Source organism: Nerophis ophidion, linkage group LG08, assembly GCF_033978795.1.
Source record: "Nerophis ophidion isolate RoL-2023_Sa linkage group LG08, RoL_Noph_v1.0, whole genome shotgun sequence".
Classification (NCBI taxonomy): domain Eukaryota; kingdom Metazoa; phylum Chordata; class Actinopteri; order Syngnathiformes; family Syngnathidae; genus Nerophis; species Nerophis ophidion.
Genome location: NC_084618.1, coordinates 50,108,478 through 50,134,856, shown reverse-complemented (window position 1 = coordinate 50,134,856; position 26,379 = coordinate 50,108,478). Strand labels below are relative to the sequence as shown.

Here is a 26,379-nt window from a genome sequence, read left to right as displayed (position 1 = left end):
TTGCTTTGTTGCTTGGGGTTTCTCTATCTGGGCGGACACCGTTTGTGAGCAAAACAAACCAGTCCCTTTTTTGCTTTAGTTGTCATTAATTAACTTTAAGTAAATAGAGAATTCATATTTAAATCACAAAAGGGAACTATTTGCTTGTTGATTAACAACACATTCCCGGAATAGGTTTATTTTTAGTATTCGCAGCTAACCTTAGCTCGCCTATGTGAGAAGCTCGATCGTCACGTAACCACAGTAAGCCCGTATTAACCACCTTAATATCATTATTTAATGTCAGTTCAACAGGTCAGCATTACTGGGTCTCTGTCTGATGTTGGAGCTGCAACCTTTTCTGTTTAACATTATATTACGACATTAAAATGACGTGTGCAGACAGATTCAGCGCGGGTGTTGCAATAGAGGTAATAATGTACAATGTAGCAACACTGCTTTGTTTTCAGGAGGTGGAGTCATGAATGGCCTAAAGCGCCAGTTGAATACATTTGCTAGCAATAAGTCACCTCCTGTCAGACTTGTATCTTTTTAATTCCAAAATGCCTGGAATGGTGGTTTTTGCTCGTCGCTGGGGCATCGCCAGTGATGACCTCGTTTTCCCTGGCTCTTTCGAACTGCTGGTCCGTGTGGTCTGGTACGTATGATTTTAAACTACCTTTTTGTATTTTTTTATTAAATCGTTGTTTGCAAAAGAGCCGTTATAACTTTGCAATTCTTTGAAATGATGCGTGATAGTACCAGTGGTTCTCAAGTGGGGGTAAGCGTACCCCTGGGGGTACTTGAAGGTATGCCAAGGGGTACGTGAGATTTTTAAAAAATATTCTAAAAATATCAACAATTCAAAAGTCCTTTATAAATATATTTATTGAATAATACTTCAACAAAATATTAATTTATGTTCATAAACTGTGAAAAGAAATACAACAATGCAATATTCAGTGATGACAGCTAGATTTTGTGTGGACATGTTCCATAAGTATTGATGTTAAAGATTTCTTTTTTTGTGAAGAAATGTTCAGAATTAAGTTCATGAATCCAGATGGATCTCTATTACAATCACCAAAGAGGGCACTTTAAGTTGATGATTATTTCTATGTGTAGAAATCTTTATTCATAATTGAATCACTTGTTTATTTTCAACAAGTTTTAGTTATTTTTATATCTTTTTTTCCAAGTAGTTCAAGAAAGACCACTTCCAATGAGCAATATTTTGCACTGTTATACAATTTAATAAATCAGAAACTGATGACTTCTTGCTGTATTTTACTTCGTTATCTCTTTTTTTCAACCAAAAATGCTTTGCTCTGACTCGGGGGTACTTGAATTAAAAAAATGTTCACAGGGGGTACATCACTGAAAAAAAGGTTGAGAACCACTGCGTTATACTGTTGAGGGATTTAAAATATACTTACAGTGAACACTTTCTCCTTATTCTGTTGGTATTTATTTTTGATGAGCTTGCAAACATTTCATAAAATACTTTGAATTTTGACATTTAAGATGGGTAAAATGTTTGGCTCATTTTGGTACATTTCGTGGTTCCACAAACTTTTAAATTATTTAAATACTCATTTTATAAATGACAGTGGTTTGGCCACCCGTGATATGGCCTCAGTTTATTTCGGGATATTTGGCGCAAATCCCTCCAGGTACTCCAGCTTCCATCCATCCATTTTCTACCGCTTATTCCCTTTCGGGGTCGCGGGGGGCGCTGGCGCCTATCTCAGCTACAATCGGGCGGAAGGCGGGGTACACCCTGGACAAGTCGCGACCTCATCGCAGGGCCAACACAGATTGACAGACAACATTCACACTCACATTCACACACTAGGGCCAATTTAGTGTTGCCAATCAACCTATCCCCAGGTGCATGTCTTTGGAAGTGGGAGGAAGCCGGAGTACCCGGAGGGAACCCACGCATTCACGGGGAGAACATGCAAACTCCACACAGAAAGATCCCGAGCCTGGATTTGAACCCTGGACTGCAGGACCTTCGTATTGTGAGGCAGACGCACTAACCCCTCTGCCACCGTGAAGCCCACTCCAGCTTCCTCCCACCGCCAAAAACATGCACCAGGGGATCGTTTGATTGGCAACACTAAATGGTCCCTAGTGTGTAAATGTGTGAATGTGAATGTTTTCTGTCTATCTGTGTTGGCCCCGAGATGAGGTGGCGACTTGTCCAGGGTGTAAACCGCCTTCCGCCTAATGCAGCTAAGATAGGCTCCAGCACCCGCCGTGACCCCTAACGGTACAAGCGGTAGAAAATGAATGGCGCAGATATTCATTTGCACTGAAGTGTACTAATTAACTGATTGATTGATTGAGACTTTTATTAGTAGGTTGCACAGTACAGTACATATTCCGTACAATTGACCACTAAATGGTAACACACCCGAATAAGTTTTTCAACTTGTTTAAGTCAGCGTCCACGTTAATCAATTCATATGGTGAATGCTCATATTCATCTTGTAGAAAGCAAACCATCAAGTTGGAGTGAACAATGATATTTCAGTTTGAGCAAATGATAAGATAAGGCCCCTTAGTTTGATATTTGCAGTTAAATTGGATCACTTCTTGTCGGAAGGAGGCCCATGTCCTTGAGAGGAAACTACCTGTCTGGTTCAAACGCCAACCTTTAAGTTATGACTTAAAGCAGTTGTTTTCCCAGACACTTACACACAAACATCTACTTTTTTGGTCAGGTGGTGCCGTTTGGACTTAGGGCACACCCAGACAGACAAAAAAGGAATTTATGAACTGATGGTTTGGCTTCTCCAGTTAGAAGTCCTCCATATTTGACATAGGCTCCTCCAGGGAACTGCAGACCTGTTTAAATGACGCTTGCTTGTAATAAAGCAACTTTTGGTTCTGTAATGCGTCTCAGACATCTCTTTTGATTCAGCCACACTGCCGTGACATCCTTCTGTCCGGACGAGGATGACAAGACCAGAAATTCACTTCAGCACTAAAAGTATATCAACATGAAATGGGTTTGTCAATAAACAGCTGCAGAAGTTGTTTAAGTTGTGTTTTTAACATTGTTTTCAGGAAAACTTCGGACCAGTAGAGACATAATTTTGAATGCGGCACTAATGTTGTAGTTGATATAGCACCAAACAACATCAGTGTTTAATGCTGCGTGTTCAGAGGAGCATCAATTTTTGCCTTTCGAAATATGGGAAATATCCTGAGAAAATGTGTAAAAATATGGAATTTTTACATGTCACATGTACTCAGTTGTATGCAATATCTTTGCAGTTTATTGTAAGGTTTCCTCGTGAGAAAATCTGAAATATTGCGAATATTTAAATAAAATCAATTTAAGGCTCCTTCCATGGAACATTTTTCAAGCCGACTGACACAATTCCTTCCTGGGTGTTCCAGAAAGTGTTTGAATGTTGCCTCTTTCTCTTTACTTGTATAATAAGTCTCATATTTATCAATGTATTTACACAAAGTTGTTTTTTTTGGCATGTATATATTTCCTGTCATCTTAAAGTCCTTACCCATTATTGTTGTTGTTGTTGTTTGATTGAATCACGTTAAATGAAACTCACCGCGCTCTTTGAGCTCACACTCTTGAGTGCTGCGGACAAAAGATTGTTTGTTGCAGTAGCAAAACAAACAAAACGACGGTAAGACGCCGGGAAAAGAAGGACAAAAACTGAATTTCCCGGGCCGAAAATGGGAGTTTTCAAACCCAAGCAGAAGAGATCAATCTGCACTTGTACTGTGTCAAGCAACCAACATTGCAGAAAGTGAGGGGTCATGGGGTTGCATTGAATTCTTCACAAGCAGGGAAAAGGGTTTGTGCATTTGTTATAACTATTTACTAGTATTTACTAAATACTAAATACTGGTACCATTTGTTTAAATATTGTATCTGCTGATACCGATTAACAGAGACCGATATACAGTACAGGCCAAAAGTTTGGACACACCTCATTTCAATGCGTTTTCTTTATTTTCATGACTATTTACATTGTAGATTGTCACTGAAGGCATCAAAACTATGACACCTTAAGAGTGAAAACTCTTTCAGCTGACTACCTCTTGAAGCTCATCGAGAGAATGCCAAGAGCATGCAAAGCAGTAATCAGAGCAGTGGTGGCTATTTTGAAGAAACTAGAATATAAAACATGTTTTCAGTTATTTCACCTTTTTTTGTGAAGTACATAACTCCACATGTGTTCATTCATAGTTTTGATGCCTTCAGTGACAATCTACAATGTAAATAGTCATGAAAATAAAACGCATTGAATGAGAAGGTGTATCCAAACTTTTGGCCTGTACTGTACATTCAAAAGTCTAATATCTGCTCTGATAATTGATCAAATCGATTTCTAAAGGAGACACAAAATGGCGATCGCGTAACTTTTGGCGAAAGTCGCTTGGTACGTATTAAAGGACAATCGATCGCCGCCTCCCTAATTTAAAGAATTGTGAAGTAAGGCTGTAATAAATGATGCACGTAAGATATGGAAAAAGAGAAGTGCAATGAATACTTTCTGGATTCACTGTTTATGTTCGCTAATAATGTATTTTAGGTGGATTGGCACCTTGATCCTGTACACCTACCACAAAGGTCAATTTGATTGCAACGGCAAAGGTGTTCTTCACATCTACCTGATTGGACTGTTGGTGGTGCTGGCACTCATCATCCTGTCGCTATGTGCCATCGTATATGTCAGTGCTCAAGGTAAAAAGGGCCATATAAATATTTGCACTTTCTGTAGAAGTGATGGTTCTATGTGTTGACAATTGTTTGACAAATTATCCTATAAAATTCCGTCATACAACATATGTCCAAAAGTTAGTTGGCATAGTAGTTCAAAGGATTTCTGAAAAGTTGCCATGTTCTGTGCCTTTTCTTAAAAGCAATTTTAAGAGTTGCTTTGCTATTTTAGGTACCATTACAAACCCTGGGGCACGGCGCTCCATGCCTGCGTTGGTGTACCTGCGAGCTATCCTGTACATCCCTGAGCTTGTATGGGCATGTCTGGGGGCTGTTTGGGTGTCCGATGATGGCAAAGGCTGTGACCCGGCCACGGTGGGCGCTGTCATCGCAGCTGTGGTTGCCAGGTTAGATGTTTGTCATGCACTTCTTTGTTTGTTCAATTGTCTATAGCTGTACTTATTTTTCACAACAGTTGGATCATACTCCTCTTCACTGCTCTGGGCGTCATCTTCGTCTTTGACCCGATGGGCAATCCCCGTCCGCCGCCTGCTGCCATGGAGCCACTGGGGGTGCGACATTTGGAGAGCAGCGGGGGAACTCAGTTCCTCTCCACAGCCCGCTCCATCGCAGTGAAAGTGTGGGAGAGCAGGCTTCGACTGCTGTGTTGTTGCTTGCCGCAGGACGAAAGCCACAGAGCGGCCTTTTCCAGCATTTCACAGCTCGTCAGTAGATTCTTCTCAGTAAGGCTCATCTTCTTTCTTTTACGCTTACAGTAGTAACATAACACTCATTGCTTCTTGTTGGCCTGAAAAGACAGCTGTGAAGGGACTCGAACTCTCAATCTTCTGATCTAAAGTCAGACTCCTTATCCATTAGGCCACGCGGTCATGCACGGTGACCTCTTCATTACAGTTTAAACAATTAAACCTTTTTCTTCGATGACAGGGCGTTGTCTTGTTAACCGTTATTATCCTAGTGGTTGTCGTACTTACACTCTCAGTAGGTACTGGGTTCAAATCCAGGTAACACCAGTAGCAAAGATTTTAAAAATGTTTTAAAGTGGTCGTTATTATGCAAAACCAACTCTTTTTACCTTTTGCTACCTGTTTTTGAGGGATAACAATAATTTCCGAATCCAAACAATGGAGGCATGCTGGAGATATTAATAAAACATTTACACCTCTTTCTCTGGCGCAGTTGGGAGAGTGGCCGTGCCCAACCCAAGGGTCCCTGGTTCAATCCCCACCAAGTACCAACCTCGTCACGTCCGTTGTGTCCTCAGCAAGACACTTCACCCTTGCGCCTGATGGGTGCTGGTTAGCGCCTTGCATGGCAGCTCCCTCCATCAGTGTGTGAATGGGTAAATGTGGAAGTGGTGTCAAAGCGCTTTGAATACCTTGAAGGTAGAAAAGCGCTATACAAGTACAACCCATTTATCATTTATTTATCTTTCCAAACCAGCTGTTTGGAATTTGAGACTTTGTTACGTCAGCGGATATCTCTCTTCAGTGTATAGAAAAGGTTTACCTGAAGAGCTTTGCCCAAGCCTGCTATTTTTATTCAGTTGTAGTCCAGAGTTGTAGTCAATAAGTTCCTTCTTTTTCTCCATTCTCTTGTTGTGGGGCAGACTGGCTCGTACATGCTCATGCATCTTCCGCTGTTGCCATTTCTGATAAAACGTAGCTTATAGTTCTAACTTGTATCCGTCAGTAGACTCTGTATGGAAGCGCTAAAACTATAACATAGCTAATGGGGGCAGACTTGGCTTGGAAGATGGGTTCGGCACGTGAATACAGTAACACCGTCCGCAAAATGGCACATTTTGTACAGACAGAAAGCGGCTTAAAGATGATCTGTAAAACAATATCTATGAAAAATGTTGACCAAAGCACCTCCATTACATGTTTATCGACCCCAAGGAAGTGTTTTAAATGTAGAAAAAACTCATACAAAACCTGTAGAAAATTACCCCTTTTAATGATGTTAAAATTGTTATTTTGCACTAAGAAAATAATAATTGAAACATTTATTTTCCATTAATTTGTTTTAGTAGAAAACATGCATCCAATTAAATTATTGTTTGATTAGCAAAGTATAAAAATGGTTTATCATAAATTAAAAGGTGTGAAAAAAAATTGTAATGCGGAGACAGGGTGACTTCAAATAAAATTATTTGTAGGGCCCCAATTTAGCCTCAGGCCTGCAGTCCTATTACTTAAGGTCAAGTTTTATTTACGGTAGAGCACAATTAAAAAAGCAACTACTACCCCAAAGTGCTGTACAAATTCAAAACAGAACGGTAAAAAAACCCACTTATAATCACAGTAAGTACAGACAGGGCTATAAACACAGACAAATGAGCCAGATAATAAAATGTTAAAAAAAGAAAAGGTAAGCAAGTTAAATAGAATAGGAGATCCATCCATCCATCTATTTTTTACCGTTTGTCCCTATTGGGATTGGGGGGGGTGCTGAATATCCATAAAGATAGAAAAAAGGCATACATAAAATTACAAACATGTCCAGCTCAGCTTGTGAGTGAATTTTTAGTGAAGGTTTAAAAGTCTGGAGAGACGTAGCAGCTTTGAAAATCAGAGGGAGAGTATCTAAGAAATGAGAGCCTGCTATTGCAAAAGCTCTGTCTTCTCTGGTCTTCAGTCTGGACCTTGGACACTCTAAAAACTCTAGCCGTATCACCTTATAACTCTGTGTAAAACATGTAAATCAGATAAAGATGGCAGAGCCAGCCCAAGAAATGATTTAAAAACAAATAATGAAACCTTGAACTGAATTCTAAAAACAACAGACAGCTAAGTGGAGAGAAACCAGTGCAGGGGTGTTGTTGTCATGTTTTTCTAATGCCTGTGAGTCGGCGTGCAGTAGCATCTTGGACCTGTTGTTAGCCACGAGTGGAGGACTAATGCTAAAGTACAAAGAGTTACAGTAGTCCAAGCAGGATGTTATCTGGTTTGTGGGCAGGTATTTTTTTGCCAAAGATAGTCCTATATAATGGGCTCAGGGCACTGATCAGGTCGGAGAAGAGATCAGACTCACGAAACTGACTGTTTTTGTGTCATTTGAATTGAGAAAATGTATGGACATCCAGTTTTTTGTTTTTTTTTACCTCTTGTAGGCATCTAATTAGTGCTTCTGTTGAATCCATTTTGGAATTAAAAGGTTGATACGTTTGCAAAAAAATAAAAGGGATTTTATGATTTTTATTTTAATTCATCCCAGTTGTAGCATGTAGAGGGAGAATACTACTGTTCCCAAAATAGAGCCTTGAGGCACTCCATAGGTTAGAGGGTCTTTTTTAGAAGAATAATTGTAGCTGAGATAGGCGCCAGCGCCCCCCGCGACCCCGAAAGGGAATAAGCGGTAGAAAATGGATGGATGGATGGATACAAATGTTCAACATTGACAGCAAAAGACCTGTCTGTCAGATGAGATTGGAAGCACTTTAGGACAGTGCCTTTGAAGCTTGCACATGACTTAAGACAAAATGTTCACATTTTGTGGTTAACGGTGTCGAATGCCGCTGTCAAATCTACCGGCATCAGCTATTAAATTGTTTTTTGCCATTAAATACTTTAAATGTATATAAGAAGTTGTAAGCAAAGTCTTTGAAAATGTGAATTCCAGTGACTGGATGACTTGAAAAGAGGATAGTTAGGAGACCGTAACAAGTGCTATCTGGCCTAGCAGGCATAGTAGGATATCCTATCTGAAGTGACTAAATATTATTTTAGTGAGCTACTACTACACACCAAAGAACAAGACGTTTATTTCACCAGCATAGCCTCCTATTTTGACATAGATTTCCACATTTTGTGTCAAAATCAGTCCCTTTTTTACAAGAAGTCCACCATGACTAGCTGTAGCACATCCTGTTTAGCAAGGCGCAGGGATCAAAGTATTTTTTTAGAACATTGCGCCTTCATTTTGCTGATGACTTTGAGTCCTCGCTTTCCTAAATAATCCCATGATGGTCAGAGGTAACATACCGTGCAAAGAGGTTAATCAATCAGTCTGTCTGTCATCGCCTTTCTCATCCGCCTCCAGATTGTTTTGTTTTTTAAAGCGCATAAGGACTAGCTGTAGCCCATCGTCCATCAATCCATTCTCTACCGCTTGTCCCTTTATAAAGCTTAAATTGAAATGTATCCACCCCGTCTGCCATCCGCTAATACTTTTGCCAGCAAATTATAAGTAGTTATATTATTAGCCGGTTTGTGGCACATCTTACAGTATGTGGCAAGGCACAGATATTACAATAGGCAGCCTCACATTAAGTACAAAGGCAGCTAGCTTGTCGGTTATGCTCTTCCTCTTTGGCCATTAGAACAATGACATGGTAACATGTCATTTTTTCTGTCATTGTGTCATCACAAAACCAAATCAAATTAAGAGAATAAAATGTACCTCCAGTCATAGAATGTCGTTGGCACTTGGACTGACTGCGACATAACAGATTTTTCCGTTTTGTCATATTTCATAAGCTTATTTTCAAAAATACTGAAGTCATTTCTTTGTATGTCTAGACCTAAATGACAAGATAGTTTTTTTACTTGTGCAAATTAAACTTCAATGACAGTATATTTGTTTTGCTTGTGCAAATCTTTTTTTTGGTGGCTAGCAATTACAAAAAATGTAATCGGTGCGTTTTGTTGGTTGCTGTGTGCTTGTCTTCATTCATATGGAAAATATATGCTGACCTTTAAAACCCCCCAATACTGGAAAAAGATGCAGATATAAATATTTAGCAAACATAGTGTGATTTATCAACACTCATCACTGTTTTATGAGCACAATTTAGCATTTTATTTAGCACGTGTCAGAAGGAGATGCAAACTGACATTTCCGAATACAGTATGGCTGCAGGATCAGTGCTCGCGCTGCAAAGACAGACAATAGACACACGAGAATCCTCCGTCCTACGTATGTATGTATGTCAACGTTTTGGACAGTCAGAAATAAAAAAATATTAGACATATTGTCTATTCAACAACATATTTTATAATTGTATAGCTACTAACTGACTTAAGGCACTGATTTAAACAAATTCAATTGATGTGTTTTGGTGTCCTTTAGTATTTTTTATTGCCGTAATTTTTTTTTACATAGAATATATATCATTAAAATATTTATTATTTGAAAAAAAAATCTCTGTGTGCATGTTTTTGCATCTTGAGGGGAGTGATGTGCAGCCTCTCTCCAGCTGTATAAAACTAAAAAAGTGTAGATGCAATGCAAGACTACTTCTAAAATGCCCATAAAAAGTGTCGGGACCCAGGATGGACCGCTCGCCTGTATCGGTTGGGGACATCTCTACGCTGCTGATCCACTTGAGATGGTTTCCTGTGGACGGGACTCTCGCTGCTGTCTTGGATCCGCTTGAACTGAACTCTCGCGGCTGTGTTGGAGCCACTATGGATTGAACTTTCACAGTATCATGTTAGACCCGCTCGACAGCCATTGCTTTCGGTCCCCTAGAGAGGGGGGGTTGCCCACATCTGAGGTCCTCTCCAAGGTTTCTCATAGTCAGCATTGTCACTGGCGTCCCACTGGATGTGAATTCTCTCTGCCCACTGGGTGTGAGTTTTCCTTGCCCTTTTGTGGGTTCTTCTGAGGATGTTGTAGTCGTAATGATTTGTGCAGTCCTTTGAGACATTTGTGATTTGGGGCTATATAAATAAACATTGATTGATTGATTAAATGTCTTCTGCTTTAAAAATATAACAAAACACCACAGGTGGGAGGGAGCATGATAAAATGAATGTACAGTAAATGAGAGTGTCTCAGTCTGATGCCCCGTTCAGTACACGCAAAATCCTCATTTAAATAAGGCCGTTTGCACCACTTTTGAATTGCATATGCAATCTTGATAAATGGCACGTAATGTACTCAACATTAGTACATGCTATTTTATAAATTGCACACGCTGTTTACCGTGTGTATGTACACAGTTTTAGAAACCATTTTTTTTCCGTAATCATTGTAGATGGACAGTATGTTGTAATGTATAATTATTTCACCTTAGAAAAAGAATAGTTCACATGAATCATTAACAGCCCAAAATTGACGTCTTTCATTCTTCATGATATAAATATGTGTGTGTTGTTGCAGGACACAGACTTGGTTCCCAGTGACATTGCCGCCGGTTTGGCTCTGTTGCATCAGGAACAGGACAAGATGGAGCGGAGCAGGGACCCTGATGTCACTGTGGCTCACAGTCCATCCTCTCCCATTGTACGTACTCGAGTCTCTTAACGGATGCTACGCTTATTTGGTTTAGCTAGACCTTTTTTTTTTAACATGAATTACAATTTGAAGGGAGAAGATTTGGAGGCAGAGTTGGAAAAAGCCGCCCACTGTATGCAGTTTGCTGCTGCAGCCTATGGTTGGCCTTTGTACATTTACTCCAACCTTCTTACTGGGCCCTGCAAACTCAGCGGAGACTGGTATGATGTCATCTTGTCTGTGTTCAATCTGTGGGATAAACCTGTTATTTTTGTACTAAAAAGTACCAGCTAGTAGCACACTAGCCCAAGCTGGCTTGGTGTGCCAGCTTGTGCTGGATATGGGCATGGACTACATGATACAATATTAGTTAGTGCTATCAAGCAATTAAAACAATTAGGAATTACCGTAATAGTAATCTGTAATTAATAATTATTCTATTTTATAATCTCACCTAGAATGCTGAGAAAAAAAACTCAACTTGAGAAATGTTCTTTTAAATTCATAAGATTATAGTTGCTGATCAAAAGATTGACATATTACAAAAAAGTGGCTTTGTATAGTCATTTATTGTTTTTAACAGACTTTTAAGAGATGCAGTGTTAGCCATTTTCTAAAATAAAACATCAGGTCCTGATAAGATGCTAAAGTTATACATCTAAAAACAATAAAACACTTTTTAAAAATACAAAAGCAAGTACAGTGGAACCTGGATTTACAAACTTAATTGTTTCTTGACAGGGTTGATAAATAGAAAAGCTTGTATAAAGAACCACATTTCTCCATAAGAAACAATGTAAGTGTGAATAATGGGTACCCGACTGGAAATGAGTGCCCTTTTTCAGTGGTTCTCAAATAGGGGTACGCGTACTCCTGGGGCTACTTGCAGGTATGCCAAGGGGTACGTGAGATTTAAAAAAAATATTCTAAAAATGGCAACAATTAAAAAATCCTAGATATATTTATTGAATAATACCTCCACAAAATATGAATGTAAGTTCATAAACTGTGAAAAGAAATGCAACAATGCAATATTCAGTGTTGACAGCTAGATTTTTTGTGGACATGGTTCATAAATATTGATGTTAAATATTTCTTTTTTTGTGAAGAAATGTTTAGAATTAAGTTCATGAATCCGGATGGATCTCTATTACAATCCCTAAAGAGCGCACTTTAAGTTGATGATTACTTCTATGTGTAGAAATCTTTCTTTATATTTGAATCACTTGTTTATTTTTCAACAGGTTTTTAGTTATGTTTATATCTATTTTTCCAAATAGTTCAAGAAAGACCACTACAAATTAGCAATATTTTACACTGTTATACAATTTAATAAATCAGAAACTGATGACATAGTGCTGTATTTTACTTCTTTATCTCTTTTTTTCAACCAAAAATGCTTTGCTCTTTTTAGGGGGTACTTGAATTAAAAAAAATGTACACAGGGGGTACATCACTGAAAAAAGGTTGAGAACCACTGCCCTATTTTATAGTTAAGGTTGTTTTTTTTAACACAATATACAATGCAATACTGTACTGTGTATTTAACAAACATAACAAGGAGGTGATGAATCAACTGTGTCTTTATTAACAAACCAAAACAACAACAACAACCGCAAACTAAACTGTGCTGTATGCGCTGTTCTGCCAACATGCACACACACAAACAAAAGTTCCTTTGGTGCCCTCACAAACAATCAGAAATGACAAAAAAACTTTAACTTTAACAATAATATTGCTACAATAATAAACGTTTTAAAAAGTAAAATCCACTTACATTAATTATCAGCAAAAGGGGAGCTGACGAGAAAGGAACAGACAAAAGGAGAGTAGGGAGGGACGGGGGAGGGGCTGTGTGTTTGTGCTCTTGGAAGAGGCCCAGCTGAACAAGAGGTAGTCTTCTTTTCCACTTTAAGTCCGCTTTGGCATCTTTCTCCATAAAAGTGCTATCATCCCAATTAAAAACTTGCTATGGTACAAAGCTAGTTTCCTCAATCTTCCAAAATTGTGTCCCCAGCGGGACACAGAATAAATGAATGAAGCGTTCGTGCAGAGAGACATGGTTCACACACAGAGGCAGGGTTTCTTCTAGACTGCCAAGATACCTGTGGCATTGGGATGTGTCTGGGGGTGTGGTTATGGGCATGGTCACAATGACATCATCGAGTAATTTGCTATGATGGTTATATTATTTAAAGAAGCTAAAAATGTAAACAACCCAACAAATCTGTTATTATTCCTTTAGTATTAACACATATTTAGCGTTTTGCCATATTTTCAATTGTCGCTGCTTTTTTTACAATGTACTTTGTTGAGATTTTTTCAAGTGTCTAGAGACTTTTAATAAATGTTTTTATTAAAAAAAATTAGGTACAAATCCAGCATCTTTTTCCAGTGTTAATGTAAAAACGTACTCATGTTTAGAGACTTCTTCTGTCCATCGATGTCCGCTAAGTGCTGCAGCGAGCATGATGTCACACTTGCTTGTTGCAGTTGCTCCAGTAACTTTCTCTACTTTAAAGCCGCCACTGTCCTCTTAATATTAGCACAGATTTTTTTTTCTGTGGGTATATCTGTGATATATTAAAATTACGTCAACATTGCAGACATGCTGACTACGCTCCAAGCAATGGCACGCGTTAAGTTTACAACCAGAGTTGGCAGCGGAGTTTTTGGTGATGAAAGTCTTTTTTTCAGTGGTCAAGTTTTTGTTGCATTATTTGCCAATAGTGCACAAATAATAGGCCGTATATATCAATTTATACTGTAACAACCAGCTGGTGTTACTGTTTTATATTCATGTGGTTTGGATTGATGTCAGTTTTTCCAATGTTTGCAAACACACCGTCTGTTCCTGAAAGGTGATTGGCAGAGAATGAGGAAGTGTTGTGTGTTTGGGGAAGCATGTAGACAAAAGTGTTTTCACGGGAGGTAGAACCTGTTGGAATTGTGCCGTTTGTTATTGTGGATTGGTAATAAAAGCTAAATATAGCGTCAGCCTTCTTCTGAGGAATACAATATATTATATTATTTTAATCTCTTTTTAAGTAAAAAAAAAAAACCTACTTATTTTCAAGATGTGGCGAGAATGAAAATGCTGAGGCAGCGCGCCACATTCAAAATTAAGGAGAATCCCTGACAGGTATATTTGACGCAATCCAAAAGTTTGTAAACTGAAATATTCGCAAATAAAGGAGTCCGTAAATTAAGGTTCCACTGTACTTTAAACTTGTTGCTTTTCCTCTGCTTTAGATTGTGTGATATAAATAAAACAGACCCATCATTTACCTTAGAACAACAAAAATATCCTTGTTCATTCTCACTAAATGAAGTGATGAGGCGACAGAGGACAAAGCAGATATGCTGACATCATGTCTTCTCCTTTGGGGAGGTCAAATACTTTTAATAGGCTGTGACTCATAAATCTGCGGATAAAGATTGCTCATAAACAGAGTGTTCTTCTCCAGTTTAGCTTGGTGAAGATTCTATGGCTTGCTAAATTGCTAACATTTTCGCTGCTAACATTAGCTGTGGCTGAAGTGAGACTGAGCGGCTTCGGTGGTAAACAAACTCATTCTTACAAAGAAGGAATATCACTCCACTTTATCTGTGGTGTCTTCAGAGAGCCTTTGAAAAGTAGATTTCACATTCATTAGGCGGTCAACTTGCTTAGACGAGCCTGTGCTTAACGATACTGAAATATCAATATCGCCGATACCAGAGCCTATTGCTTTAATATCCATCCATCCATCCATCCATTTTCTACCGCTTATTCCCTTTCGGGGTCGCGGGGGGCGCTGGCGCCTATCTCAGCTACAATCGGGCGGAAGGCGGGGTACACCCTGGACAAGTCGCCACCTCATCGCAGGGCCAATGCTTTAATATCAATTTTCCAATCAAAATATCAATACTTTTAATACTTTAGTTATTTGAGATAATGTATATCATTAACAGGATCACAGTGTAAAGTAACTAAATAATTGAGCTCTTGTCTAAATGAAATGTGATAGTGGGAACTACACCTCAATAAATATATAGTGCGCAAGGGCAGCGGCAGGATGTGCTCAGTTATTCAGTCTGTCATTTGTTTATTAAAGAAACTGACTGGCAATTAACATGAATCATCACTCAGTATTATGAAACAGCAAGTTTATGTATCCTTTTATACTAGGCTATTTAAGGACCCGTCGAAACCCCCAAAAAATATATATATATTTATTTATTTATTTTTATTTTTTTAAGTTTAGCCAAGTCTCACCCCCGGCCAAACTAAAAAAAAAAAAGTGACTTATAGTCCGAAAAATACGGTAAGTCTTCCTTCATTTGTTACCAGATCCGCATCTTCATTCTCTCGTACGGCTACGTTAGTAGCTAACGTAGCCTAGTATGCTACCTCTCTGCCCTGCAAGAGCGGACACGTATGTGACGTATGTAAGAATGTGCGCCTGCTTGTCTGTGAGGAGAGACAGGAAAGAGTGAGACGAGCTTGAATGCCCGCAGCTAAAAGCAACTGCGCGAGAACGTATACTCGAATGTTACGATATAGTCATTTTCTATATCGCACAGAGACAAACCCACAATTTATCGATATATCGCCCAGCCCTACTTGCTGCATTAAATAATATTGAGTGAAGAATAATTTTTTGCATATGTTACAATTTTTAAATATATTTAGCTAGAAAGATGAAGTCCCTTATTGATGCAGACTATATCCAGGCTTTTGAGGGCCACATTAAATGATTCGGCGGGCCACATTAAATGATTGGGCGGGCCACGTTAAGTGATTCGGCGGGCCAGATGTTTGTCGAGTTTGACACCTATACAATACAGTATTGCAATATCGTGATTTTGAGATATTCCACGCACGGTAGTTGAAAAGCATTTTATAGCAAACGTAAATAAATACAATAGATTACAGTAGTAATTCATGGGACTAACAGAGTCAAAACAATGTACAGTAATTTGAATGATCCATTTCCATTTATTGCAATTGTACAAAGAGTGGATCAAGTTTTTTACCTCTTAAACGTAAAAAAACTGCACTCTACTTTTTAACTGTTGACTTAATGTTGCTTTGCTCACCACGAACAGTGAGGTAGCAGTACAGCGTTACTTCGCAGCGCAGAGGTGTATACATCGACCTTGATTTACAATCGTCCCAAAACAATACTTGAAAATAAAACTTTAAATTAAAGCTTGAACAATCAATATTATATTGCTGGAAAAATAATTGAGATATATTCGCATATCAATGTTTTTTTCTAATCCCTAGCTGTAAGAGTCGTGCAGCTGAGTATGACATCGTTGGGGGAGACCACCTTGGATGCCACTTTTCCTCCATCCTGCAAAGCACCGGATTGCAATACAGAGACTTCATTTATGTCAGCTTCCACAATCAGGTAATAGTTTTTAACCTTTATCATCATTACTATGAAGGCAGCATAATGATCTGGAACGACTGACATTCTCTTGTCCCTTTTCATACCATTTGAACTACTATTTGTTGCAGATATACGAGATCCCCTTTTTTGTGGCTCTGGATCATAAGCGGGAGGCCATTTTAGTGGCTGTCAGAGGAACACTGTCACTGAAGGTAAGTAGACGAATAGGTCAAGAATACGATACAGTATATCAATTGTTAAGAACTAGAGATGTAACGATATCAAGAGATCCTGGTACGATATTGTCACAATAATAAGTCCACGGTACGATATCATTGTCCCAAAAAAAAGACTTGGTAAAAATGCCGTTGTGGAATGTTTCGGATCAACACACTTTCTATAATTGAACACAAACATAACGCTTAAATGTTCCAATCATATTTATTACTACAAACATGTATTTTTAAGTGCAAAATAAATTGCAGAAAGGTTCCATTGTTTCAAGAATATATGAAAAATAACCTTACAGTTGAGTGTCTTTAAACTGACATTGTAAACATTTAGTGTTTCAAGTGTTACACACCAAAAGGGACAAGCGGTACAAAATGGATGGATGGAAGTGTTAAACAATTTTAACTTCTGAGAAGCAATGTCCTCTGCAGTGGACATTTCTAATGTGGACGTTCAATAGTGTAAATACCTTAAGAATTGATGTTTAGCTTTGCTGGCTTCAAATATATTTTCCGAGGGATGGTATATCAAGTAGCTTCTCATATTTCCCGTGGTGTGCAGAGTCACTTTGGAAACGCTCGAGATGAAAGTAGTGTGCTTTGTTTTTCTGTATGCAGAGTATATTCCTTATGCCAAAGAGGTTATGTTTTCGCCAGGGTTTGTTGTCTGTTTCTTAGCAACATAACTCAAACAGTTGTGGATGGATTTTATTAAATGTTCAGGAAATGTCCATAAAAATCTATTTTTCTTATCTACTACGAACCGGTTCTACTGAATGCTTCCTCGTTTTTTTCCCCCTTTACAGCGTTCCATTCCCAACCCCAGTGGGAATGTATGTGTGAATGGGTGAATGTGATGTACCCTTCCAGATATAGTAAAGGAGTTTATAAATACAGACCATTTATCATCTTGCCGGTCCAGCGCTGCGCAGAGGATTATGGCAGAGGTGGTTTATTTTCTGACCGACCAATGAAAAAGCGCTAGAAAAAAACTACACCCACCAAGTTTTTATTTAATTTGCCATATTGTGAGAATATCAAAACATCTACAATACCGTTACATCCCTTTTCAGAACTACTGTACAGTATGTGGCAAATGAGGAATTGATTATTGAAGTCATGGCATAAACTCTTAGGCTCAAACCTGGAGAGGCACTGTTTATCGTAGTGTAACTATTTTAAAATTTAAAGAAAAACCAGGCGGGATTATTCTATTCCAATATGACACTCGTATCAACAATGGCTTTGAAAATCATTACCGTTAAAACGGCTATTTGCAACTTGCTCAAAGTAACATCTTTTCAAACCAAAAATATAAAGGAAACATCGTCTGCTATCTTATGTTGCTATTAGTAGTTTAGTTACTATCTGTATTTTAGGAATTATTGGTTATATTAAGTAAAAATTGCTCGTCAGCCCAATGAATAAGTCTGCCGTTTATTAACCACTGTCTCGTGCACTTACCCAAAAGTAGTTCCAGAGAAGCAACTAACAATGTGCAGTCATGATGATGTTATGATAAAATATACATTCAATGATAGCTATAATTAGTAGCTAACGTTTTCCAAATTGCTGTCATTGGCTGACAAACATATCTAATGCGTGTGTTTCACGGGGCATAGTTAATGTGCTGAAAGCCTGAAGAGATTAGGCAATAATGCTTACAACACATTGAAAATTTAGCACTCTATAGGCAGCCACATAAAATTTACCCCCTTTAACTGATTAATTCATCATTTATTATCACAAAATCTTGACTGAGATTGATATATTTAGTGCATGATATAAACAATGGTGGCTATGCAATAAATATGTTTTTATAGTTAAAAAAATGAATGAATGTTACTCCGATTGAAGGCACCCAGATTTGTTAAACAGATATACATGCAAATGTTCCTGAATAGACATTCAGACATATTGTCCTGAATAGAAAAATATTCTTCATATTCACTATTTTTTTTCTGTATGCTCTCAGATTATACTCTACTGCGGTTCTCTTGTAGCGTTGTATTGGCCCACCGTTTGTACGGATGACCTTTGAGATAGAAATATACTGTGTATAAATAGCGATCATAGGGATGTTGAAAACGTAGATCCTGTGAAGTGAGAAGTGAAAATGTGCAGATGTATGCATTTATTTGTACCAAAGGACACACATTATGAAATGACACTTATTATAGATGCACATTTGTTTGGTTTAGTTAAATACTTTACAGCTCACATCTCCTGGCAGAATTTGGGATTTCATGGCCATTTCTCAGAAAATATAAACAATATGAGAAAAACTTTTTTCACTCATGATTAGTGTTTGGGTGAAGACATTTATTATGAAACACTCGCGTTTGCTCTTTTTAAATTATGATTACTACAAAAACTACTCTGATACTTTTAGCCTGGATTAAATGGCTACTATAATGTTATACATTCATTTATTTATTTTTTTACAACAAATTCAGATTGTTAATTAATGAGTACAGCTATCTTACTGACAGCCTGAAAAGTACACATTTACTATTCGATTTAGTTGATGTCAGTTTCACTGTTTGCCCCGCAGGACGTCCTGACAGACCTTTCGGCTGAATGTGAGAACCTACCCATAGACGGCGTGACTGGAGCCTGCTACGCTCACAAGGCACATTCAAATCCGTTACAACGAACCTCCCTTTCATTTTATATTTCCTATGTTAATGTGTATTTCTTGTTGGTTCTTGCAGGGCATCAGCCAGGCTGCATCTTACATCTACAAAAAGCTGGTCAACGATGGAATCTTGAACCAAGCTTTTACCATTGCACCAGTGAGCAAATAAGTAAACTTTTAGCTGCTACATGGACATCATTTAGTGAGATTCTTAAAGCATGTGCTTGCATTGTGTTGTAGGAATACAGGCTGGTAATCACTGGTCACAGTCTGGGTGCAGGTGCAGCAGCAGTGCTAGCCATTCAGTTGCGCAACTCCTTCCCCACCCTGAAGTGCTATGCCTTTTCTCCACCAGGGGGACTCTTAAGGTGAGTCAGGCCCAGACTGGTTCTCTGGCATTGAATTATCAAGGGGTCCCACATTAAAGTTTAGATCATGGTTTTTTTAAAGTGGGACAGCTATATATATATTTTTTGGGGGGGAATTTGGCCCAATATTCACGTTTGTTTGTTAAACTACTAAATGACTAGCATAGTGGTGCAGTGGTTAGTGCTTGTGCCAACCAAAGAGAAGGTCCTGGGTTCGATTTGTTTGGTGTGTAGTTTGCATGTTCTCCCTGTAACTGCGTGGGTTCCCTCCTTGTACTCCGGCTTCCTCCCACTTCCAAAGACATGCACCTGGGGATAGGTTTATTGGCAACACTAAATGGGCCCTAGTGTGTGACAGTGTGAATGTTGTCTGTCTATCTGTGTTGGCCCCGTGATGAAGTGGTGACTTGTCCAGGGTGTACACTGCCTTCCGCCCAAATGCAGCTGAGATAGGCTCCAGCACCCCCCTACATCCCTGAGAGGGACAAGCGGTAGAAATGGATGGATGATAAACCACTAATGGTAACATAAGCAAGTCAGTGGTGTTCCGGTTATATTTTTTGCTTTGAAAATTGTAACTGTGAGAAAATGCAAACATATTGAAAATTTCAGCACCATTAACATTGTAAACACAGGAAAGCCCAGATAGTTGTGGGGGTTACATTTCAAGATCCCTATTGGAGGCAACACCCACCCCCCACCCAAAAACAAAAAAAAAGCCCTCAAACAATGAATGCACCTATTATTCATCCATCTATTTCCTACCGCTTGTCCCTTTCGAGGTCGCGGTGGGTGCTGGAGCCTATCTCAGCTGCATTCGGGCGGTAGCCGGGGTACACCCTGGACAAGTCGCCACCTCATCACAGGGCCAACACAGATAGACAGACAACATATAAGCCATAGAAATGCCTGTTTTTTGATACAGTAAAATATTTCCTATCACTGTTGTCAAACATATTAAAATAACATCCAACCATCCATTTTCTACCGCTTATTCCCCGTTGGGGTCGCTGGTGCCTATCTCAGCTACAATCGGGCGGAAGGCTCCACCTCATCGCAGGGCCAACACAGATAGACAGACAACATTCACACTCACATTCACACACTAGGGCCTTTTTAGTGTTGCCAATCAACCTATCCCCAGGTGCATGTCTTTGGAATTGGGAGTAAGCCGAGTACCCAGAGGGAACCCACGCATTCACGGGGAGGACATGCAAACTCCACACAGAAAGATCCCGAGCCCGGGATTGAACCCTGACTACTCAGGACCTCCGTATTGTGAGGCAGACGCACTAAGGTAGGTAGGTAGTAGGTAGGTCTTTATTGTCATTGCAACAAGTACAACAAAACTTTGTTTTCAGCACAAACCTGTTCAAGATTAGACAAACAAACAGTGTTCAGGGTTACAGAACAAGAACGCTTCCACCGTGAAGCCCTTAAAATAACACTTACAGGCATTTAGTGTAAAGTACAGTTTTCCTTCATGGATTGTAAATGAAGTAAGGACACCATGTTTGTTAGGATTTTTGTAACGGCTATATGCATTTAATCCCTTATATAAACTTTCAAACACACTTATAAACACTTTGCTCTTAAAACACTTCATACGCTATTAAATAGGGGGTGTAAAAATTATTTTTTGGGTGAATTGCCCTTCTTATAAGTAACTATTCTTAATCAATTAAAAAAAACAAGAAATCCATTAAAAAAACATTGTATATTGTTTTGTTTTTTTGAATCTGTCCTGTCCTGCCACTCTGGCAAATCATATTGTTGATCTAGATGCCCATATCTGCTGTACAGGTTTACACTAGAAAAGAGAATTGTGGGATACTTCTCTTCCTGTCTTATTTGAATTTGTTAAATGTTTAAGAATTTTCTAAAAACAAAACACATTTTCTTTTAAGTTATATATGAATTTATCACAGTTGTGAATCTATTTTATGGAGAATATAGTTAATTATAGAACTGGCACCTAATGTTATTAAAAAAAAGCATTGATTTTGAATCGAATTGTTACCCCCAATAATCGAATCGAATTCACTGAGACTGCAGTAAGTGAACACTGAATTGTACAAAACGTGCAGTAACACAACATCAGGTCTTGTCAATGCATCTTCCTGCTGGAACATATTGAGTGATTTAACTTGTGAAACAGCACCTTATTCTGGATTCATAGCCGCAGCACTTGTTTTCCCTGCTGATAGCGCCACCAAACTACACACAAAAAAACGCACACAAATCAAAGTATGTACAGTTCAAAGCAGAGGAAATACATATGCAAATACGTAGAGGAGTAAATGCCGAACCGTGAAAAACTAGTAATCTCCTGCTGAGATTTTTTACATAGTAATTGTCAAGTATAAGGATAACTGGTCTTATTATTCTAATATCAAAACATCAACATTTATGTATACATTTCTCATTTTTGCTCAGGGACAATAATAACTTTCTGTTTTATATTGACTGTATGTGCAGCAAAGCCTTGACTGATTATTCCAAGGATTTTGTGGTCTCAGTTGTGCTGGGTAAAGACCTGGTTCCACGGTAAGTGTATATTTTGATATACTGGGTATTTTGGTATATTTTTACAGTTTTTCAATGCATTTGTCATTGCTGGGATTGATTGTGGACAAGCTAGAATTTTCTTGTTTGCTGCAATTTCACCAACTTAAAGGGTGTTAATAAGTGCACTTTTATACAGTCTTATGTAATGCAGACTTTATGTGGTGCTGCCACTGATATCATGTGCACATGTTTATTTCTGCGTTATTGTCCCTTCTTTTCACCATTCCATTTTTTTTCCATGCAGACTCAGTCTTCCCAATATGGAGGATCTAAAACGAAAAATTCTCAAGATAGTTTCAAATTGCAATAAACCCAAAGTAAGTCTTGTTAGCTTAATGTATACATTGGCCCAAATATATCGATGCAGTTGTTGATTTATTTTCTTTAATCGACACATACATTGGAACCTTGATTTATGAACTTAATGAGTTCCTGTTGTGTCATCATAACTACATACTGCACTGTGTTTATTACAGTATCGTATCCTGCTGAGGGGATGCTGGTATGAAGTGTTTGGAGGAGACCCGGATGACTTCCCTTCCGAGATGGAGAACAGAAGAGAGCAGGAGCTCAGTCAGCCACTGCTTGCCGAGGAATCACTTTTGATTCGCCATTCGTCGTCCTATCACAGCTTGGCCTCGGACGACTCGCCCGTCCACACTGTGACACATTTACCTCTCTTCCTGCCAGGACGTGTTTTGCATATCCTTGAAGATGGGCCAACACGCAGGTAGTTGTTGATTTATTTTCTTTAATTGACACACATATTGGAACTTGGATTTACAAACTTAATTGGTTCTTGAACAGTGTTTTTAAATACAAAAGTTTAAATATTGAAGCAAATTTCTGCATATAATACAAGGTAAATATAAAAAAAATAGTTCCACACTTGACAAAAGTCGGGAAGGCGTGGCGACCCGAGGGTCCCTGGTTCAAGCCCCACCTAGTACCAACCTTATCACGTCAGTTGTGTCCTGAGCAAGACACTTCACCCTTGATCCTGATGGGTGCTGGTTAGCGCCTTGCATGGCAGCTCCCTCCGTCAGTGTGTGGATGTGTGTGTGAATGGGTAAATGTGGAAGTAGTGTCAAAGCGCTTTGAGTACCTTGAAGGTAGAAAAGCGCTATACAAGTACAGCCCATTTATCATTTATTTATATTTTAGTGAAAGTTTGTACACTTTGAACACAATACAAAGCGTTATACTGTACTGTATATCAAACAAAAATAACAAAGGGTAACGATTCACTTTCTATTTACTACCGAAGCTAAAAAATAACAACCACAGCGGCCCTGCAGATACACACTCACATTTACAGGTTTCAACAATGATAAGGAATAACAAATAAAATCCACTTTACTTTGTCAGTTAATCTTAACGTTCAATGGAAGGGGAGGGGGTGAACAGTATCTACAACGCTGTGGTTACTGTACTCCCCAAATGTTTGAAACCACACATCGCTTGTCCGTTGCTTTCTTTGGACTCACATTGAGCTAGAAAAACTTGAAAAATTTTGTGGAACTAAAAAAAACACTTTAAAAGCACACAAAGTAGCACCTAGCACAGTAGCTAACGACAGCATTGCTGACTGAATGAGCACCGGTGAGCGTTCAACCTGCCTATAATCGATGTGCTGATGGCACAAAATAGCTGCACTGCAGGCATACAATAGGTCAATGAAACGTTCCTACACTTAGACAAGATTTGTACACCAATGCATATTTTTATTTGGTCTGTAGTTTAGAAGCCGAAAAAATTATACAATGATGGGTTTTTAAATCGAGGATTCACTTTAGATTGTACATTGAAAGCTCCGAAATAAAATGAAAGTTATAAAATTTATGGTAACATATTGCCACAAAAGTGGATATCCTCAAGCATGTATGTCCAAAGTGCTGCAGAGGGTCCATTTTTAACCAGAAGTTGTTTTTTTATTAGTACTTTGCATAAACATACATAAACGCTAACTTCTTCATTATTAAGATCTTGCATCTAGAGACTAAAAACAAAACAGATTGGTTCAATTTCCAACATTTATGATGGGAAACAATACTTTAGAATTAGGGCTGTCAAGTGTCAAGTTTTAAAAATCTGATTAATCACACTCTTGAACTGTGATTAACCATGAATAATTCCAGATTATTATTTGCTTGCATAAATAAGATTTGCTTAAAAGTACGCCAATATTTGGTTGCAAATGCAATTTTTAGTCTGAATGTCGTACAGGAACGTTTTTATTTTATTTTATTTTTTTAACTGAACTGCAGTCATTGATTTGCTCAAAACTTGGCGACAGTAAGTATAGTAAGAATTAAGTGCACATGTTGAAAATCTGAACAATAATATTGCAACCAATGTAGTAAATACACTCATACACAACAAAACAGTGCATCATTTAAATCTGCATTTTCTCTTCTTTAGTTTAAACAGTTGTTGAAACATACAAGCTTGTTTACCTTTTTTCAGATGTCAATGCTGGTCTCTTTTTTTGGTACAATGTGACCCCAGCTCGGGGTTAGTGCGTCTGCCTCACAATAGGAAGGGTTAGTGCGTCTGCCTCACAATACGAAGGTCCTGATTAGTCCTGGGTTCAATCCTGGGCTCGGGATCTTTCTGTGTGGAGTTTGCATGTTCTCCCCGTGAATGCGTGGGTTCCCTCCAGGTACTTCGGCTTCCTCCCACTTCCAAAGATATGCACCGGGGGATAGGTTGATTGGCAACACTAAATTGGCCCTAGTGTGTGGATGTGAGTGGGAATGTTGTCTGTCGATCTGTGTTGGCCCTGCGATGAGGTTGCGACTTGTCCAGGGTGTACACCGCCTTCCGTCCGATTGTAGCTGAGATAGGCACCAGCGGCCCCAAAGGGAATAAGCGGTATAAAATGGTTGGATGGATGACCCTAGCTCGTTGTGATTACTTACAGATGTTAAATGTTCTCCAGTAAGCAAAATAAATTCACATTCAGCCCGTAGTTGCAACTTCATGCTAGTGTTTGTGCAGTACAGTTGGTTTATCCTTGCTGTAATTGTGCCTCTCCAAGGTATTGTACGACAGATCAGCTGTGGTGATATGAATGACATCTTCTTGCAGGACTTGGTTCTCACCAATGTTAGGTGTCCTACACGCAGTGGCTGTCTGTTTAGCAAAGGCATTGTTTTATTTATCTGTGGTATTTTTGTTGACAACATTGACACAGGTAAACTCTGCCAGCCTAGCGTTCGTTCTCCTTTGCTCGTTGTCGATGTAGCATTTATGCTCTCGGCGGCATCCTCGAGTATGTGTTTCACTTTAAGACAGTAGAAAGAAGAAGCAAAATTGGCTGCCTCTCATCGATGACAGCCATATTTAAAATATGAACACACAGGTTGCCCGGACAGGAAAAAGTATGTCATCAAATGTCATCTTTTCCCTTGCAGATCCTGTATAGCCCAGGTTCGATACCGCGCCGAGTGGTCCAATGAAATGGCTTTCCGCAGTATTTTAATAAGTCCAAGGATGCTTGCGGATCACATGCCTGACGCTGTACTGCGAGCGCTCAACAGTCTAACCAGCGACAAGCCCTACTCCCTTTGCCCGTCCTCTTCAAACAACAGCCAGCACAATGTTGTCTGAATGTACCACACACACACACACACACAGACACGCAAACTCACAAAAAGGCCTGTCCCTGCTTCCAGACTTGACTGAACATTTAACCCTATTAATTTTGTAACAATATTTTTTATAAATTCATGCTATTTTTGCCCTATCATTCTATTCATAGGCCTCTTTTTGGACCTAGTATACCCTGCTGAACTTTGGAAACGCCATTGTAGATGGTGCAACCAACCACATTTGGTAATTTTTTTATGTTGCACTTTTAATGATTTGATTTAGATTTCCATGTCTTGTGTTGCTCTGTGAGTCTGACTCGTAAATGGCATGTTTTTTGACTGCGCATCGTGTACAAATTTGACTGTGTATTCATGTATGTTTGTGTGTAGTGTATTGCTGCTGGAGCCTGCCCTCCCTCGCCCCCTCTTTGCTAATTTAAAGTGACCACTTGACTTCATTGTTGGTAGAGAATGATCATTCATGGATGGCGAGGTAATAGGCGTATGTTTGAAAATGTGTCTTTGTACAGAAATCGTTATTCGTGCTGTCCTGTTTAAAGTGAACAGTGCCTAAGCAGCGTTATTTGATTGTTTCTAAAGACAAAAGGCGATGTTGGTTCAAAAAATGAGTTGAGGGACACACAGGAGGAATTGTATTAAATAGTCTGCAAAACTGA

General features: G+C 38.9%; 1 protein-coding gene across 1 annotated transcript; it reads left to right on the top strand.

The window, feature by feature from the left end:
* On the top strand, nucleotides 1-26,379 carry daglb (diacylglycerol lipase, beta). Its single transcript, XM_061908796.1, has 16 exons — nucleotides 1-243; nucleotides 450-637; nucleotides 4,554-4,705; nucleotides 4,914-5,088; nucleotides 5,157-5,424; nucleotides 10,811-10,933; nucleotides 11,018-11,145; nucleotides 16,197-16,323; nucleotides 16,434-16,517; nucleotides 19,090-19,167; nucleotides 19,250-19,330; nucleotides 19,414-19,541; nucleotides 22,020-22,088; nucleotides 22,354-22,426; nucleotides 22,586-22,839; nucleotides 25,526-26,379. The coding sequence occupies exons 2-16, from the start codon at nucleotides 543-545 to the stop codon at nucleotides 25,719-25,721; spliced, it is 2,031 nt and encodes a 676-aa protein (XP_061764780.1). The 5' UTR covers nucleotides 1-243; nucleotides 450-542; the 3' UTR covers nucleotides 25,722-26,379.

Bases quoted from the DNA above. Each gene is read 5' to 3' on its own strand.
- daglb (XM_061908796.1), top strand. From the start codon at position 543: ATGCCTGGAATGGTGGTTTTTGCTCGTCGCTGGGGCATCGCCAGTGAT. The intron at 16,518-19,089 runs GTAAGTAGACGA...TTTGCCCCGCAG, and splicing joins GAGGAACACTGTCACTGAAG to GACGTCCTGACAGACCTTTC. The intron at 22,427-22,585 runs GTAAGTCTTGTT...TGTTTATTACAG, and splicing joins CAAATTGCAATAAACCCAAA to TATCGTATCCTGCTGAGGGG.